The sequence below is a fragment of the Acipenser ruthenus genome, chromosome 4 (genome assembly GCF_902713425.1).
Source record: "Acipenser ruthenus chromosome 4, fAciRut3.2 maternal haplotype, whole genome shotgun sequence".
Classification (NCBI taxonomy): domain Eukaryota; kingdom Metazoa; phylum Chordata; class Actinopteri; order Acipenseriformes; family Acipenseridae; genus Acipenser; species Acipenser ruthenus.
In genome coordinates this window covers 23,509,205-23,528,697 of record NC_081192.1, presented here as the reverse complement: position 1 = coordinate 23,528,697, position 19,493 = coordinate 23,509,205, and the positions used below count along the sequence as shown (strand labels likewise).

The window sequence follows — 19,493 nt, the reverse complement described above, 5'->3', positions numbered from 1 at the left end:
CACAGCAAATAATGGATTGCAAGTTGGATTGTGGAAACACATAACTAGCTATCTAATTTAACTTGTACCATAGCAACATGTCATTAGTATCCATGGATACTTGGTTAATTGTGCTGACTGGGCTGTCCTAAAAAAGAAAGGCTTGTTTGCCTAATCCACCTTACAATGACACTTGTTTGTACATGTTTCCCTTGTGTGGGAATTTGCATATGCAAACCAATTGTCTCTCTGTCTCATTTGTCACAGCTCTTCATTACCCATAAAGAGAACATCGTAACTTGGCTGTTGCTGATTCTTCCAAGACAGGACAGTGTCAACCAGTCAAGCAACATTCTTTCATAATTTGTTTCTGATTAATAGACCTGACTAAAGCTCATTCTTTTCAGGCCTCCGCAATAGGAAGGTCACTTCTGTCACTGAAGAGTTTCTACAGCAACTAAAGCTTTATTTTTCTCCCCTTTAGCTAATTAAATCACATATTTGGAGCAAATGTATTATAACAGGGGAAATACTTTTACTTATAATCACTGGTTTTCTATAACTAAAAATGAGGAATCTTGAATAGATGCTAGTTTTCCAGCATTAATCCATTTTTTTACAGAAATGTAAACTGATATAATTGCTTTTCAGTGGAAGGAATGAGGATTTATACAAGTGTGAAAGCATCGGAAAAGGATTAGCATTTTTTTGCATAATGAAAAGCAGCATTGAATAGGGCATTCAACGGTTGACTGAATGACTAAGATGAAAGGAAGATGAAAATGCAGCCTCTTCTTTCTTTATTCCTGTGCCTTGCTCTCCCTAAAGATGTGTTTGTCGAGGACTTGAGAAAACAAGCATAGGCTCATATTTCAGAAGCCTTCCAAGATGCCTTCAGATTCTGTCATCATGGGAAGTAATATGTATGATAATGGCGCAGCTTGGGGAGGATAAATACAAGTTTTGAGGTTTGTATACGTCGATTTTAAAAAACAAGCCAGCGTAGCTAACTAAATATTGATCATCTAGTGTCAAGGATGTTAAGATTTTTTTCACTGAGTTTGATATTCTTCAAACCGTGGATTTTTAAAGAAAATAGAATTGCAAAGATTCTTTTTAAAAAGGGATTTTTTATAACCAGTGTACTGTTTATGACTGCAGAAATATCAACATCAGGCACCTGATACACCAGTTTTTCTAATTTGTATATTTTGTTGGCGGCATCCTTTGAAACATACAAGTCTGTAAACCAACTAATGTGTGATACTTACGTGAGTTCTGAACACGACTGCAGGAAATGTGACACTATGCCGTATTATTGGCATTCATTCTTCCCTATTTATATGATCTTTCATGCTGAACATAAACTTTATTACAAAAGAATTGTCTTGTGTCGAACGGGAAACATTTTGTTCTTCTCTTTCTGTTTAGGAGTTAGAAGCTTCGGAGACTGACCTTTTATCTGCCGCAATAAACCTTTCAAATGCAAATGTTTCTGACAGAAAGGGAAGATGTGACAACAGTGAGTGTTTATGGGCATCTTCAAACAAAGTGATCAACAGATTTAATTACGCCTGCTTCTTGGCAATTATGGCATCTAAAAAAGTCCAAGTGTTGCAATTGCTTTTAGAAGTGGGAACTAGATTCCTTTTCCCCATCTGTAAATGGGATGCAGTGTGGATAATTATTTTTGCTGGTGCATTTTAAACAGGTTCCACAGTGTTTCAGGTCATGGTAATAATCAGTTTAAGGCCCATTCAAACAGGTTTTGACACATTCTACCAGATGTTGAATTGTATTTCATTGCCATATGCGTGAACTTGTATTCTTTCGTAGGACTTTGTCTGTTTTAGTTTTGAACACCGGAGTTTCAAGCTGCAACTTTATGTAATTATGTCTAAGGAGAAATAGTATTAAAATTTTAATGCACAGTTCGTTGTTTGAAAAAAATAAAAAATAATATATATATATATATATATATATATATAGCTCAAAGAGCCAGCTGCCCAACTTTTCGATATGTTGTACATATCTTTCTCAAGGGAGCACGTCATATATATAGTTCTTTTTTAATACTACCATTGTTTGTTTTATTTTAAATTGTAGTTTCAGTAGTCTGAAATATAGTTATTTGAATAATTGTTTCATTTCTAGTTCCAAAATGGACACTTGTGTAAAGAAAGCAGAAATAGTGACCTGGGAAAAAACCCAGTCTTTTTGACAGTGTGTTATTTATTTGTTGCTTAACTTGTGAAGTAGGAGGACACTAGTTGTTGTATCCATACTAGATCTCTTTTTAGTTAAGCATTTTAGTTAACTATTGTTCAATAGGAGATGAATGAATTATCCTTAAAGTATAGGCCCCAGATTCCAACATGCTATTTTCCTCTCTTTTGTATCCTAAAATGCAAGTTCTATAAACAAATCCGTAATAGAGCAGTATACAAGTTAAATTAGCAAAGGACAGAATTTCACTGGTCTATTTTTTGTTCTCCAAATCCTGAGGATTTAAGACTGTATTATCCCATTCACAGTGGCCGAAACCATGGAGTTAGATCGACTTTGCTTCACTTGTGTAGATGCAGCTGTATTCCTATAATCCAGCTGTATCTCACTTCTGTTTCCCTGACGAATCGGCAATGTATCTGTGAGTGATCAAGGCTGGCGATCTAAATACAGCCTCAGCTCTGATTCTGCTGGCGTACTCTGTAACCTTGGATGTTGTTTGTAGTCCAAGATTATTAAATCTTTGTTGCCATCCTACTAAGCCAAACATAGTCCTTTGTTTGGTGGTCATTTTTATTTAGATTCAACCTCCAAGTTCATACAAGTGACTGACCACACACAACAGGGAGGGTAGGCTATTTCTGTAGTAGGGAGATGGACACAGACACGAAACCATTCACAATGTGTAAGGGCTGTGTGGCAGACAGTTTCCAGTGACACTGAAGGCTGCTTTTTACAGGTGAAATCTCTGATAATATCTTCATATCCCCCTACAGTTAAAACGTTTTGACTTCTGCCGGCAAGTTAATACAAGAGAGGAGCCTTTTTTTCTGTTTTTGTTAAAAAGGAATTTTCTTATGTTCCCTTAAATAAAGGCACAGCTAGTTGTCCCTCATCAATACTGCAGATTAAGTAGATGTAGGTGAAAGATTGACTCTTTGCCTATTAGAACAGTTTACTTGCATACATTAATTTAGTTTTACATCTTTTACATGCCTCGCATTTTTGGTTATATTTGTCTCTCATATTCAAAGGCACTGTTACATTTGGAGGCTGAATAGTTGAGCAGAATTATAGCCTAAATAGCCAGCTTTGTGTTTGAACACTGTCCCTTGAATTGGAGGCTTTTCAATATCTACAATCAGTATTTTTCTAAAGAAGTACCAGTACATACTTGACGCAGTAAAAAAAAAAAAAGGGTGCAAGAACAGATTTGCTAACTCAGAACTATTATTATTATTATTATTATTATTATTATTATTATTATTATTATTATTATTATTATTACTGTTATGATTATAATTATAATTATTTGTTTATTTAATCAGTGGGAGAGAATGGCAGAGGTGGTTTCTTTGCAGAAGTGAGACAGGTTCAAAAGGGGAACCATAATGTTGTGCTAAGTGTTGTTGGTTGTACAGGACTGTTTAAGTGCTTGCTGTCAACAAGCAAATCATGGGCAGTACTTTCACAAGCTGATTTATTCATGAATAATACTTCACACGGCACTCGGCTATGTCCTTGGCCTAGTAAGAGGGGGACAGATGCCAGTAGGAACACTACTGAAAAAGTTTCTTTCCTTGGCCAGTATGAAATCATGGGGCAAGTAATACCTAAACACAAAAACTAAAGCAACCAATTCACTCCTTGCATTTTTATATCCATATATCCTCGCCTGGATAAGAATTCAAAAGGCTAGACATTTCTATTAACAAAAAAGCATGAGAATCCACTTTCTGCTAGAAACTGGTGTGAATAAATGGATGGCTATTTTATGTAAAACCCAACAAATGTACTAAAGCTTGTGCTAATTAATGGAATAATATAGTACTTGCCATACTTATGCAGACTTTCTTGTGAAAAACATGTGGTGCTTTATGAATGACTAACAGGTCGTTGCCCATTACAAAAAGTATGGCAATTACATATTTATAAGTACAGGATCTTAAATAAACAGATACATTAATTAATACCTCATGCATATGTAATAAAGACATGTTTGCTCCTGCGTATATAAAAACAGTGGATTTACACTGGCATTCCACCTGTGGTGAAGGGGAATCTTAGCAGACAGACAACTGGCATAGTGTTTATGCTGGGGCAGAGGTTGAGTATAGTTACAGAAATCCCCAGAGAAGCATTTAGTTAATACTAGCCTTCTCATATCCTGTCTCAGTCTAGCCTGGTGCTACACTTCGGAATAAGCTTGTATTCTTTTTGTTTAGGAAGTTTAGGTTTTGCAAGAATACAAACCTGATAAAACCAAAAATAGTTTGCAATGATAATTTAAAATAGTCAGCCTTCAGTATCTGATTTTATTGAAGTTTTTTCTGTGTTTTTTTAAAAAAAAATTAAAGGCATTCAAATACTACGACTACTACGACTAATAGTTTGCATACATAATATTATACTGTGAAATAAAACAATTGTTAGGACTCAACTTCTTAATCCACAGGCTACATGCTCATGGTAGAGTAACACACTGTGGTATATACTTTTCATTGTTTTGCATGTAGTTCAAAATGTAGTTGTGTTTAATTTAGGCATAATAGTTTAAAACTTTTAAGTAAAAAAACCTTTTAAAACTTTATTACAAACCCATTAGAAAAAGTGAAGTATTTTACTATATTTCATTTAATTAAATTTGAGGTTACTGAAAAAATCCTTACTACTTCTAAATAACAAACTCAAGGCTGTGATCACATTTTTTTAGAGTAAAAGCTTAAATTCCTAAAACTTTGTGAACAGTCTTTTCAAATAAAGAATTATTTTGGTTTGATTAAAATAATATGATACTTCCTACCTTTTAGAGTAGTTGCTGTTGAAAGGTGTTGACTAGTATTTTTCAGTCCTTTATTTATTTTGAATGCAGAATTATCTTCGTATGTCATTTGATAGCTATGCTAATTGAGGCAGCTTTTGTGTATTTGCACTTAAAGCTGAAATCTAGTCAACATCCTGATTTTTTTAGGTTACGTACACACACAGGCTAAATGCGGTTGTGAGTTCACCTTTTGCTCTTAATACGGTTTGTATACCCACACAGTTCGGTTACAAACGGCAGCAACAACTGCACTGGTTAATCCATTTCAGAGCAAGTATCGAGTGTGGTTATTAATTCATTTCGGTTCGTTAATGAGCACTAACTGTGTGTGTGTGTGTGTGTGTGTGTGATTTCTGCGCAACTAATGATGTCATTGTTCATCAGACATTTCCTTGTGATAAACATGGCAAACAAAATATATATAGGTGCCTGATGAGCCAAGTTGATTTTATAATATTGATGAATAGTAAATTCATAACAATGCTAAACACACTTTTTTTATTTAATCAAAGTACAGTTGTATACTGTTTTGTTGTATTTTTGGTTTTACAACTTAAATAAAACAATATGGGACAATTCGTATCCCCAAACGCCACAGTGTGACCGCAACTTGTTTTTCCAGCGATACCGAACGTCTCATCTCTGTGTTTTGACACTCCACGAAATGTCTCAGTAAATGACAAAGATGCATATACGACTCCTCAGACATGCGTACATGTCCTTCTGGTCGGAAGATTGCCCAAATGTTTCGATGTACCATCATGGTACTGCAGATCGTCACCACTGTATTTAACAGTGCAAAAAAAGCAAAATGGCGTCTCCGCTGGTTTTGCAGAAAAGAGCATAGCTGTGCTTGATGAGCTCTTGATCTATTACATACAATACTTTCTTACAAAAGCATAAACAAACACAGCCTCCATGTTCTCACACAAAACCTCACGATCGGCATGTAATGATGGCCCGAGTTCAGTGGTTTGTTTAAACAGGGAGTCACTCACTTCAGCAATGAAAGGTGTGTGTGTACAACAAACAACCACAGCGAGTGCCGTTTGTAAATACAGTTGTTGAGCCAACTGCAGTGAGTGTGTGTGTGTACGTAGCCTTAGTTTGGTGGTAAACTTCAATTAACTATTTATTGCACCGAAGCAGAGTTCACTTGCTGTTCAAACTAATCATTTACCTTAATACCCAGGCTACTTGCTGTGGCACCAGAAAAAAATAAAATAAAAAAAATAAGTCTGCCACCTGCACTGCTTTCAAGTTGGTCTACATGCTTGGATTGCTGCCATACAGTATGATAAAAAATGCTTCACTGCCATTATACCAGCCACCCTTCATGTAAAAGACTACAAGTCCTGTGAAAAAAATATTATTATGGGCATTTTATAGTACATAAACATTTAGAGTTAAAAGTAAATTAGCTTTCTCTGGGCCCCCATTAAACAATTACAACTAAATCCCTTTTAAAATTCCTTTAATTATTTTTCCTGAAATATTTCCTTGTATCAATAATTACATTACAGTAATGAAATTACTGATAGTACCACTAGATTCCAATTCTAAAATGACTGCTTATTTGATTCTTTGTTTGTGTGTTATCAAGTTTATTTAAAACAGCAGCATTGTTCTCCTAAACCAAAGGCCGACCAATTATGGCTGACAGTTATTTGTAATGAAGTCTAATTCAAGTTTAGATTTTTCAACTTGAACATTTAGTGGTTCATGTTTTTTAAGAAACAGAAGTTTGTTCCTATGAGGTCCTAGAAAATAAATGGATGAAATGTATTTATTGTTCTGTCATGGGGGGATGTTGCATCCACTGCAGCTGGCAGTACGCACTTTGTTTAAAAAGCAAATTCATTTGGTCTAAAGTTCATTTCAGTGACTATATAATTAAATATATGCCTCAAGTTAATTAGTAATTCCAGGTTGCCCAAAAATGAGTGATATCAAAAGCTTCATCTGCTAGGTGTATGGAGGGGTCATGGAAGTAGTCTTCTATTGTGTAAGAGCTGTTTTCCTAAATACTTTATTGTTAAAGGCCCCTATAGTAGGAGTTACTTAAATCTTTTGTGAAGATCTTTTTTTAAACAATTTTTGGGTTGGAACATTGCTAATCGCTTTGGAATGCTTGCTGGAATACCTGGTCTGTGATTATGTTTATAAAGATAATTACAGGAGAGCCAGCCTCGGAGCATAATCTTCCATTGAAAAGTGTTTGAACTTTTAACTCTTATTGTGATTCTTGGGAGATGACAGTGGGAACGGTCAGTCTGGCTGGGCATAAGACCCCTGTTATTATACAGCTGTCTATATGTCTGTGTCTCAGATAGATACCAAGGATATGTTTAACCTTGCAGAAACGTGGACTAGTTTGTATGAAGGCACAATTATTGCCTGGTTTCACTGTGTTTAAAAACATTTAAGCAACCTATTTGAACATTTGAGCAACCTATTAGCCTTCAATTACACCCGTCTTTATGAATTAAGCTATATATGTACAATACCTTAAATGTAACATTAAGTTTTACTTTTTAAACTTACGATATACTGTAGGCCTGTATATCTGTCAAGACCCACCATAACATGTAACATGCATCATTTTTATTTTAGTAAAAATACATATCTAGATATCTTTTGATGTCTTTCAAGATTCCCAATTAGTTTCTGTTAACCAGGCCAGTTAATGCTTAACCTAAGACATTGCATTTCTAACTCAACCGATTTTAACATTATTTTTTTCTAGTTACATGAACAAAGCAACATTGCACAAAAACAGTGATGTTTACACAAGGTGGTAAGGATATTTTAAGTTATACCAAATATCAAGTTTCAAACAGTCACAGTCACTGGATTGCAGCAGCAAAGGGGAACTAAGTTATTCTGCTATTGACAGGCAAATAAACAGTGTTGTGATTTGTTAATACATAGGCATGAGCCTTTTTAACAAAGATGTAATGGATTTCAGAGTTCAGCGTTATGTTCAGAAGTATTATTAACTTCATATGTCAAATCCAGTATTTTAATATTTGAGATGGGGCTATGCTTTTGCTGTACAAACAGATGCTAGTAAAATTGTTTCTGATTTACATTACCCTAATGCAATGTATATATTGTACATTATAGAGGTGTGATTGACTTGTAGATTCACATTTATTTAGTGCCAGGAGATCAAAGGGATTAAGCAGTCATCATTTTAACTCTAATCCTTCTTTGCATGAACCAGACAAAGAGAGGGTGATTAATGAACATGAGGTTTACACAGCCCAAATAAAATGTGCTTGTTTCTTCGACATCAATAGCACCCCCCCCCCCCCGCCCCCCCGAAAAAGTTTTTCCTATTATTGCAAAATCCAGATTATTAATTGCTTGTTCATCTCTGCTGATGGAGTAATCTGTAGTTAGTCATACAGTAAACTTTATTGTGGATGATAATAATAAATGTAGATTTTTATTTCATCAGACATTTTTTTGTTCAACTGTTGTCTGCTTACTAATTGGGCACAAAACTCAACAGCACAGACGTAGTTGAAAATAAGAGTAATGTTCTGATTTGCATCTGGGAGATTACTCATAGAAAATATTCATAGTTTAACTTTACAAAGACTGCTGATCTGTCTCAGGTGGGAGGAGGACAGATGTAGTGGTTTCATTAAAAATGCATTTTTTAAAGCAGCATAATTAAAGTAAAAATGCAAAGCTTATAATTTTAATGCCAAAGTGTGAAATGCCCCATTTGTTATAGCCATCGAGACAGCCATGCAAAAACATAGGCTGTCACGTGATATTGGATTTGGAGGGGGGGGCGGACACATCTGGTTTGATATCTCATCAGAAGCAAGATAAAAGAAGGGAGACAAGTGGATGACCAGTTACAATAGAGCTTCCAAGGTTTGCTTTTCTTTTTTTTCTTTTTTCTTTTTTTTTTGTGACAAACTTTGGTAAATGTTAATGATTTTTTTTTCTTTGCAGAGTTATTGTTTGTTTCAGGGCTTTCTTTCTTAATTACCTTCTCCCCTTTGTCATGACTTGGGCGGAAAGTTTTCACGATGTCAGGAGAGGTCGTCACACATTCTTTTGCAGTTCTCTTCATTAATTCCTCCTTGCAGAAGCAGTTTCTCTCATGCTGGGAAGGTAGAAGGGTGTAATAGAAGAGCCCTGAAACATCAGCAGGACGTTTTAAGCTGGTTAATGCAGTATAATTGTCTGGACATAGACTGGCCTTTGTTTGTGCAGTTCACTTCGAATCAGCTGTAATTAACTCCAGAGTGTTTCCAGATTGCCAGCAGAGAAAGATTACAGTTTTTCTGTTTTAAATTGAAAAAGACATTAACTATGCAGATTGATTTTTTTTCTTTGGATACAAATGTGTCCTGTAAAAAAATAAAATAAATAAAAAACCTCAACCTGACTGTTTCTTTCAAAAAGGTGATTTTTCGTAATTATTTTTATGTTATTATTTGCATCAAATATTTGCAGGAGTGTAAGGGCTTCTTGACAGAGAAGAAAGAGTAGTTCTATGTCTCTGCAGTCCTTTTGTATCGTCTTTGTGCTCCTGAATAGCTTACAAGCAAGGGTGATCTGACAGTTAACCCCGGAAGTAAACAGTCAGTGTCAATAAGAGAAAACTTTACAAACCCTTACAAAGGCACATTGTGATTTTTGACCTTGCAAGTACCAGTACAGGTGAAAAAACTATGCTTGGTGTGTCTTTCTAAAAACATGTAGGCCTATTTGTAATTGGGATGCACCTCCGGATGTAAAGAAGTTTATTTGTTTTCTTTAGATTTTATTTTCACTGGCAAGCAAATTAAACTACCACACCCTGCTCTGAGTACACAGATTGTGCAATTACAAAACAGTGGATTTTAACATGGGCTGAAATGAGTTAGGAGCACAAGGGAGATCTTCAACTGATGCATCTAATATTACACCTCTAGGCACAACTGATGCAAAAAGTCCAGCTCCAATCTCTAATCAATCTCTCTCTCTCTCTCTCTCTCTCTCTCTCTCTCTCTCTCTCTCTCTCTCTCTCTCTCTCTCTCTCTCTCTCTCTCTTTTCTTTGGGGTTTTAACAATAAAGAATTAAGCCTCAATGTAACCTTGGAAGCTTGAGAAGCCCGCATAATACCACTTTGATGGATTTTTCATCAGTCCATTCTGCATGGCAACAAATAAATACGTATAATTACACTTGTGAAGGTCTATTCTTTGCTATGTCAGGATTAGATAGATATATGTGCAGTTTTCACACAGAGACTCCCTTTTGTCTTTGCCTAACTCACTATGACATATTGATAGAGGATTTGGTGTTGGGGAAAAGGCCAGTGCAGAGACAGTGATGACCTTTTAGAAACTTGATATAATTCAAGGATATTTTGTTTATTTTCTTATTTGACGTTTACAAGTTGTAACCACACTTGTGATCTGAGTGTGATAACTTTTAACCTGTGTTTAGCGGAAAGTCTCTTAAAGGATTGGTGTTCTCTCTTTGGAGCAATTCTAAAAGCAGATTGAAGGGGAGGGGGGGGGGGGGGTGAAACAATAGACTAAGAAATCTTTTAACCTCCTTTCCAAGAACTTAGCACTCTGGCAAACCTAGCATTCCATTCCTATTATTCTCTTCTCTTGATCAGATCCCTTTCTTTTAAATCACTTCACAGGCAGTATCTCAACGGACCGTAGAAGGGTTGGGACAATCTTAATTAAAAAAAACAGAGGTAGAGGCAGCATTTGCGCTTTCTTTGTTCTAATGTGAACTGGAACACTTTCAATGAAGGAGATCTCTCCCTATTGTTTAGTAGCTGATCTTTGTTGTAAGTGGGTTTTGTTGTTTTGCTGGACTGAGTTCAGGCAGCAGTTACTGGAGAAGGACAGCAGAGGTTAGCAATTAAGTTTCCACAAACAGAAGTCATTAGGTTTGACATAGGTTTTAGATGTTTTATGTCTACAGCCTTAGTCAATAAGGGTGTAAACAAGGAACAGCACAGGTATGTACTTGACTCCAATTCTTACTTCTGGGACTTCAATGGAGCATTTAAACAGAATGCTCTGGTGTGCTGAACAGCATTTGTTTTGTTTTGGATTACCATTATTATGATTTGAAACAAATACTTTCATGTGAATGAGTTTACTGGTGTATTGGAATGGTTTAATTTAGCTTTATGATGAACTGACCAGTTATTAAGGCAAATTGTGATCTGGGAATGTGTAGATAATAGTGGCAGCATGCATCTGCTATACCAGTGTGTTTTGTTTAGCAACTAAAAAGGGCTATGCATACTTCAGTTGCTAACTTTTTATTTGATTGTGAAAGATCATGGTACAAAGGAATATCAATATGGATGCTTGAGGTGTTTTCAGCATAGGGGTTGTATGCTTGTATCAAAACAAGTATAGCTCTCAGATGTTTAGTGATTTGTACCATACTTTATAATTCATCAACTTATAATGATTCATATTCGTAGCCAAGAAGCAGAGAGACAGACGTATCCCATAGAGGCATCCAGTACTTCAAGTGTGAAGGTATACATTATTCATTGTAATCGTGTGCTTTAAGTCTTGCCTAAGCAGTACAAAGAGGTATTATTTGTAAAAATTGTCTGCATTATATGTATAGTCAGTGTATTCAAATACTTAATACACAAGTAGTATATGTGTTGCCTATTTTAGAGTTACATGGAAAATGAATGTATCTTAAGGGAAAGCATATGCAAATATTTACACTGTTTAAAGTAATATTTGTTGGTGAATCAAAATATGTTTTTTCCCCCCTAAAAGCAGAAAGATACTGGTGGTCATTGCTTACTAGTCTAGCTTTGTTCTACAGGGACACAAATGAAGGTTACCGGTATGTTTATTTTGCTGTGGAAATTACAACAAATACATGCAAACGTGTTGATCTTTACAAAGCATAGGAGACTGGATATGGATCATATTTTAAACAAGAAATAAATGGCAGGGTTGTCTTTGTTTTATCATGTCTGTACTGTAAAATAATACTAATTAGAAAAAAAAACATTAAGATGTTCTATCTGTTTTTTGCTCATTTTTGCAATTTACTGCAAGACTTTGTGCCATAAGAATGATTAACCTGCATCTTATCAATAATTCAAATGACACACATGGCTTTATGATATTCAATTCTAGAGCAATTAAAGTGCCAATCTGGCCATCGTAGACAGCTAAACGATTTATATTAATGTTCAATCTATATAAATCTGATGCCTCCTAAACTGACAATTTCCCTCTCTGACTTAGCTGAAGAGATTACATTTGATTAGAGTAAAAACATTTTTAAGCAGCTACTCTTCATTCCTAATATCTAAAGGACCTTCCCACAAGCCCTGTTTTAGCCAAGGGTAGTTTTAAATTAATCCCCAAAATTGCTTTGCAGTGAGACACACAAGGATCACTGAAGGGCTCCAAACATTAAGTGCACGTAAGGGTGTTTTTTTTTTTCTAAGCAGTGTTTTTAGTGACATTTTGTATCCTTTTTTAAAATATGCATTTGTCTAAAATGTGGTAATTATTTGTAGATGGCATGTTATTTAAACCTGCTTGTTATAGATATATTTTAAGCAGTTGTATTTGTTTCATAACATTAGTTGTTGTTGGAATTGAATTGTATAGAAATATTAGTATTTATAATGGTTGGTTAAAGAACACCTTGCATTTGTATTTATATTTATTATATAAAAACACACACACACAATAGCAAAACAGCTTCTGCCAATCTATGCTGGCAGCAAGTGTACAGTATAGTCATTCAGCTGCTGTATACAGTACCAACCTTCTGCAAACTGGGTGATCTACTGACTCACAGTTACCAGGCTGCACTCAAGCTGCTATTTCAGTAACAGGAGCCTTAGAGAAATAAGAATGAAGGAAAGCAGACTAGTGACTTATGTGGCCCAAGCGTTCTTCTGCCGAGCTTCAGCCTGATATAGCTTTTCTGGGCTGCATCTGTGTTCCCATCAAAGGGAATGCATAGTTTAAGTTGCAAAAAATGATGGACGGATTTTCATCAGTGGGGCTTGCATATGATAAGCTGTGGGAGAAGTTGATTGAGGCAGTAGTTGAGAGATGGGTAGCACACCAGGATTGATAACATCAGAATGGTATTTTAAATGGTGTTTATTAAGTTTTTGCAGTGAAAAAATTTGAGAGTGCGATTGTCCCCAAGGATGATTGGACTGGATGCACTAAATTATGAATTTTTGTTTTGTTGCCTGTTGAGGTAGCTGAAGTGTGGGGAAGAATCATGATTGGTGCTTAATCAGGGCTTGTCAGATACCTGCTGAGGGCTCTCTCAGAAGGAAGATTTGAAGTAAGCTGATTTACTCAGTAAAAGGGGAACCAAAGAGGAGCCGCTCTTTCTGACCAGGATGGTGATAATGTAAATTTGCTTGGTTTTTCTTCATGGTTCAGTTTTAATCATGCCAGAGTAATAAATAGCATAAAAGAAACTTTTGTAAGGATGTGCATTGATGTAAAGTCGATATGGTGTTTTGATCTGTTGAAAACCTAATTAAATGAAACAGGATGGTAATCGTGGCACATTCAGTGCATTTGTTTTAAAGTAACCATTTTATTTTGTATGTTTTATTATATATTGGCAATGTATATTTGAATGTGTTCAATATTACTATATATATATATATATATATATATATATATATATATATATATATATATATATATATATATATATATATATATAAACACACACACACACAGGAGCATTAAGCATCGGTTTTTTTACAGAATAATTCATTTTTTAAATTTAACATTACTTTTTTGCAGTAATTATACATTCTTTTTAATTTAACATAATTTTTAAAAAATGTCAGTGTTTTTCCCCTTCTAGCTGTATATAGGGGATTTTCAGACTGTCGTAAACTGTAGCCATGAGCTAGTAATGAACCATGCCATTATTTAATAAAAATTGTTTCTTTCACCTTATTTCTTATCCAGGACCCTGACAGGCTGGATGAAATGAGATCCCCATGTAGCAATTGCCATGGAAACCTGTGACTCCCCTACTATCTCAAGGCAGGAAAATGGGCAGAACATATCAAAGCTATGTGAAACGACACATCTTGATAATGAGGTGCCAGAGAAAGTTTCAGGGATGGAGTCTGACAGGGAAAACAGCCCCACAGATGACAACCTGAGAACGGATGAGAGCCGAAGAGAGATCTTTTTGGGTTTCAGTGCAGGGAATGCTGCAGCCGCTCAGGTTGCTTCAGCGAAAGATATCCCTTGCAACGAATGTGCCACTTCTTTCTCAAGTTTACAAAAATACATGGAGCACCACTGCCCAAATGCCCGCCTTCCCCTTTTGAAGGATGAAAACGAGAGTGAAATAAGTGACTTGGAGGACAGTGATGTTGAGAATCTGACGGGGGAGCTAGTTTACCAGCCTGATGGGTCCGCTTTCATTTTTGAGGACTCCAAAGAAAGTGGCCAGAATGCACAGCCCGGAGCGAATAGTCTCTATTCTCCAGCAATGTTTTCAAATACTCACATCACTGCTGGGGAGAAGACTGAGCAGTCTGCCGCTGCACCCATGTCCTTTTATCCACAGGTTATCAATACATTTCATATTGCTTCATCCCTCGGGAAATCATTTACAGCCGATCAGGCTTTCCCAAATACCTCAGCATTTGCAGGAGTTAGTCCTGTGTTGCACAGTTTCCGTGTCTATGATCTCCGACACAAGAGTGATAAAGACTATCTTACTATTGATGGCGCAGCCAAAAACTCCTTTGTGTCCAAAGATGTTCCTAACAATGTGGACTTGTCCAAATTTGATGGTTGTGTAAGTGATGGGAAAAGGAAACCAATTTTAATGTGTTTCTTGTGCAAGTTATCTTTTGGTTATATTAGGTCATTTGTAACCCATGCTGTGCATGATCATCGTATGACCCTCAATGAAGAGGAGCAGAAGCTTCTCAGTAATAAGTACGTTTCTGCCATAATACAGGGGATTGGCAAAGACAAAGAACCTCTTATAAGCTTTCTGGAACCAAAAAAAAACAATTCTGTTTTACCCCATTTTTCTACAGCAAACTTCATAGATCCGGATTCTAGCTTTCGTGGTTTATGGAACGCTTTTCATGTTGAAAATGGTGATTCTTTGCAGGCTGGCTTTGCATTCTTGAAAGGAAGTGCTAGCAGTGCTGCCTCAGCAGAGCAGCCACTAAGCAAAATCCAAATGCCAAAGGCTGAAATGAACCTTGGGGGCCTGTCTGTTTCAGCAACAAACACCCCATTTACCTCTGTGTCCCTCAGCCACTCATCATCTGTGTTAGGAAGCAGGGACCAGGAGAACAACTGTGAAAGGCAAAAGGAAGTTAGCATTTTGCATTCAAACAGTGAGTTCCCCATCAAAAGTGAGCCTACAGAACCAGTGGATACAGACGAAGATGAAGACGCTTACTCAACCGAGCTTAATGATGATGGCGCAGGTGAGCTAGCAGATAGTACCAGTAGCAAAGATTTCCCTCTCTTAAACCAAAGCATTTCTCCTTTATCGTCCAGTGTCCTAAAATATACAGAAAAGGGTACCTCTTCCTCTGTATCTGTTTCTGATGACCTAGATAAGACCAAACAGACTACTGCAAATAGGGATAGTAGCAATGATACCAATAACTATAGCATAAGTGGCAAAGACTTTACAGACACAGGTGTGAGTAAAGACAGTGCCACAACCTCTCATCCAAATGACACAATGCGAGGAGATGACGAAAGTCCGGCTACTCCTCACCAGCACATCATGACCACCGACATACCAGGGACAGGGGAAGGGTCGCCGGGGAGCGGCGTTGAATGTCCCAAATGCGACACCGTCCTTGGATCCTCCCGATCCCTAGGTGGCCACATGACCATGATGCACTCGAGGAACTCCTGTAAGACACTGAAATGCCCCAAGTGTAACTGGCATTACAAGTACCAGCAGACTCTGGAGGCTCACATGAAGGAGAAGCACCCTGAGTCCACCGACACTTGCGTTTACTGCAAGACAGTCCAGGCTCATCCCCGGCTTTCCAGAGGCGAAAGTTACACGTGTGGCTATAAACCCTTCCGGTGTGAGGTTTGTAACTACTCAACAACCACCAAAGGCAACCTCAGTATTCATATGCAGTCTGACAAGCACCTAAACAACGTCCAGACTCTGCAGAATGGTGGCATTGAGCAGGTGTTCAACCACACTGTGCCGGTCCCCACTAGCAGCCTCAGTGGCTGCGGGACACCCTCTCCCTCCAAACCAAAACAGAAGCCCACCTGGCGCTGCGAGGTGTGTGACTACGAAACTAACGTGGCCCGCAACCTGCGCATCCACATGACTAGTGAGAAACACATGCACAACATGATGTTGCTGCAGCAGAACATGAAGCAGATTCAGCACAACCTGCACTTAGGCCTGGCCCCTGCTGAGGCCGAGCTCTATCAGTACTACCTGGCCCAGAACATTGGCCTCACCGGGATGAAACTGGAAAACCCAGCCGACCCGCAGATGATGATCAGCCCGTTCCAGCTGGACCCCAGCACTGCTGTAGCCCTCACACCTGGACTGGGTGAGCATCCCCTTTCTAAAAAGTTTATCAGAGCAATGCATTTGTGTTTTATACTAGCATGTTAAAACATAAAAAAACCTACATAAAAAGGTTAGCATAGTACAGAAAATGTTTAGATGTTATGAATAAATACATAGTAATTATACATTTGCATTACCACAATACTTGTTTGAGTGTTGCATGTGTGTGTGTTTTAGATGTTTGCAAATCATGCTTAATGATTAAACCTGTACCTTGCATACTGAAAAATCTAATTAGTGTTTTTACTGCATGCAGATCATTCAGTTTAGAAGAATAACTTGTGTAAAACAGAACCAGAATAAAACAGGGAAATTACAATAAGATGAGCATAAATTAATTGTGTTTTTTAAGGGCTAAAAGTGTGGCAGGCTTTTTATATTGATCAGCTTTCATGTCTTTGAAAACACAAATTCAGGGACGTCATTATGCCCGGTAGGAGTAATTAAAGCTATCTGATGAGGGAATTTAGAAGTTGAAAGGGATGATTGTAATTGATCCTGATTCTATCCTATTACAGCTTTTTATAGTTTAAGCTTTAGAGAAAGCCTCACCAAAGCTTTATTTTATCAAATCCGTTGTGCAGCCCTACACTGGTCTCTACTTTGCCTTTTAATTTTTTTTCTCTTTCTCCCTCTCTCTCTGCAGTTAATAATGAGCTGCCACCAGAAATCCGTCTTGCCAGTGGTCAGCTAATGGGTGACGACCTGTCCGTCCTCTCTGCTGGGGAGCTGTCACCTTATATCAGTGACCCATTGGTGAAGCTTTTCCAGTGCGCTGTGTGCAACAAATTCACCTCTGACAGCCTGGAGGCCCTGAGTGTGCACGTGAACACAGAGCGATCGCTCCCCGAAGAGGAGTGGAGGGCTGTAATTGGAGACATCTACCAGTGCAAGCTCTGCAACTACAACACCCAGCTCAAAGCCAACTTCCAGCTCCACTGCAAGACTGACAAACACATGCAGAAATATCAACTGGTGGCCCACATCAAAGAAGGGGGCAAAGCTAATGAGTGGAGGCTAAAGTGCATCGCTATTGGCAACCCTGTGCACCTGAAGTGCAATGCCTGTGACTACTACACCAACAGTGTGGATAAACTGCGTCTGCATACCACCAACCACCGGCATGAGGCTGCACTGAACCTCTACAAGGTATGTCACTGACTTAGCTTTACAGCTGGCAGCAAGATGCCATGGAGTTTAAATGTTTTTTTTTTTTTCTAGAATGCCTCATTCAAGCAAAAGCTAAACTTCTCAACATTTGTGGTGCTTTAGTTTAACATTAGTGTTCAAAGGGATGGACTCCCCTCTCTGTTCACCCTTTTCTCTTTCAGCAAGTCTGGCAGCTTTTAGTGTTTTAAAGAAATGAGTCAAAATGTCAGAGGGAAGAGGCTAAAGTAAAACAAAACAAGTAACAGCAGCATATATTCATATAGCTAAGACCACAGGGGTTAATACCTACGTGTATGTGGTCTGTTGAATTCAAAAGGGTTCATGAACTATTCACATCATTTTAGAAATTGGATTTGTAGGTGCCTATTTATTTATTCATTTGTTTTGGTAAACCCGACTTTCTCCACTAAAGCTTATTGTGTATAATCCTCCAGTCAGGATGTTTACATTTGAAAATCAAATATCAATAAACTTTAGTGACATTGTCAGAGAAATCAGTGTTGTTTTCAACGTCTTCACTTACTTTAATCGCTGTTGTCACCAGTGGAGTGACAAGGGTTTTTTAGCATCATGTAACAGACCCAGTTACTAACCAGGAGTTCAAGGAGGTAATCAAAGGTGTGTGTTTTTAGTGCATACTGTAATTTTACATAATCTGCAAGGTGGTGCATTTTGAGGTATATTTATACTTTAGATAATATGTGCTGATACAGTAATGATAACAGCAGTAAATAAAGCAGTAGTCTTGTACAGTGCCTAATTACTGACTAATGGATATTCTGGTGTTACTAGAGTGGCATGACTGCATAACATCTTATATAAAATATAACATGCTGACATCAGTGATTGACATCTTAAACTCATTAACGTCTGTTTTAGTTTAAAATATATTCATACAATTAGTATTTTTAAACAGCATTAGTTCCCTTAGCATACTGTGGACTTTGCTGTGCATTTTAATAAATAAATAAATAAAAACTTGCTTTGGACAACAATATAAGAAAGTTAGAAATAATGTTCATACAGTGGTCAACTAGTAATACTAATATAGTAAATCCTTGATTATCCAGGATTAGTGTGGTGCTATTCTGTGATGTCATTGAAAATGCACTAACCAGCCCTCTATAACTGGTATTAGCAGTACTGTACATTATCTGTAGGTAAAGGGGTTGTATGGTAATTGTTTTTTTAAATGTTGTATTGTTTTACAGTCATATTTTGATTATCTGGACTGTTATGAACCTAGTTTGTTTAGATAATACATGTTTACTGTACTGCACTGAATAGGCAATATTACAGAAACATGTGACTATTTAAATAACTCCAATCATTGTGTACAGTTAAGCGACAAATCTATTTGTTATGCACAATTATTATTCTAAAAACAGTATTTTTTGTTCTTGTTGCTTTCAAACTCACTAGTCTGATGTAGAGTTGCATTTGAAAACCTTTTTGCAATCTCATATTATTCACGTATTCAGACAGTGTAAGTAATGCGGCTGATACTAACCGAACAACAAAGGGTAAATCCTACACAGAGTGAAGTCAGCATGAGCTAAATGAAGTCCTGAAAGAATTGCATGTGGAATTTTGAGGCCTTGCATTACAGAATGAAACTATGGGAAAAGGTTTAGCAATCCTTAGCAGTTTAAAATGAGGGGCTTCAGTAATTCTCTTAGCAAATAAAAAGGT

The 19,493-nt window shown here is 37.1% G+C and overlaps 1 protein-coding gene across 5 annotated transcripts in view; it reads left to right on the top strand.

The window, feature by feature from the left end:
* Positions 1–19,493, top strand: part of LOC117400179 (zinc finger homeobox protein 4-like) — a 101,932-nt gene that overhangs the window by 9,134 nt on the left and 73,305 nt on the right. For 3 of the 5 annotated variants that reach the window (XM_059022205.1, XM_059022208.1, XM_033999670.3), the window contains exons 2-3: positions 14,006–16,611; positions 17,278–17,780. In XM_059022205.1, coding sequence (XP_058878188.1) covers positions 14,052–16,611; positions 17,278–17,780 — 3,063 coding nt within the window. In that variant the 5' untranslated portion in view covers positions 14,006–14,051. Of the gene's footprint in view, positions 1–222; positions 948–1,394; positions 1,502–14,005; positions 16,612–17,277; positions 17,781–19,493 lie in introns of those variants that run through there. The other 2 variants (XM_059022206.1, XM_059022207.1) reach the window with 2 other exon arrangements.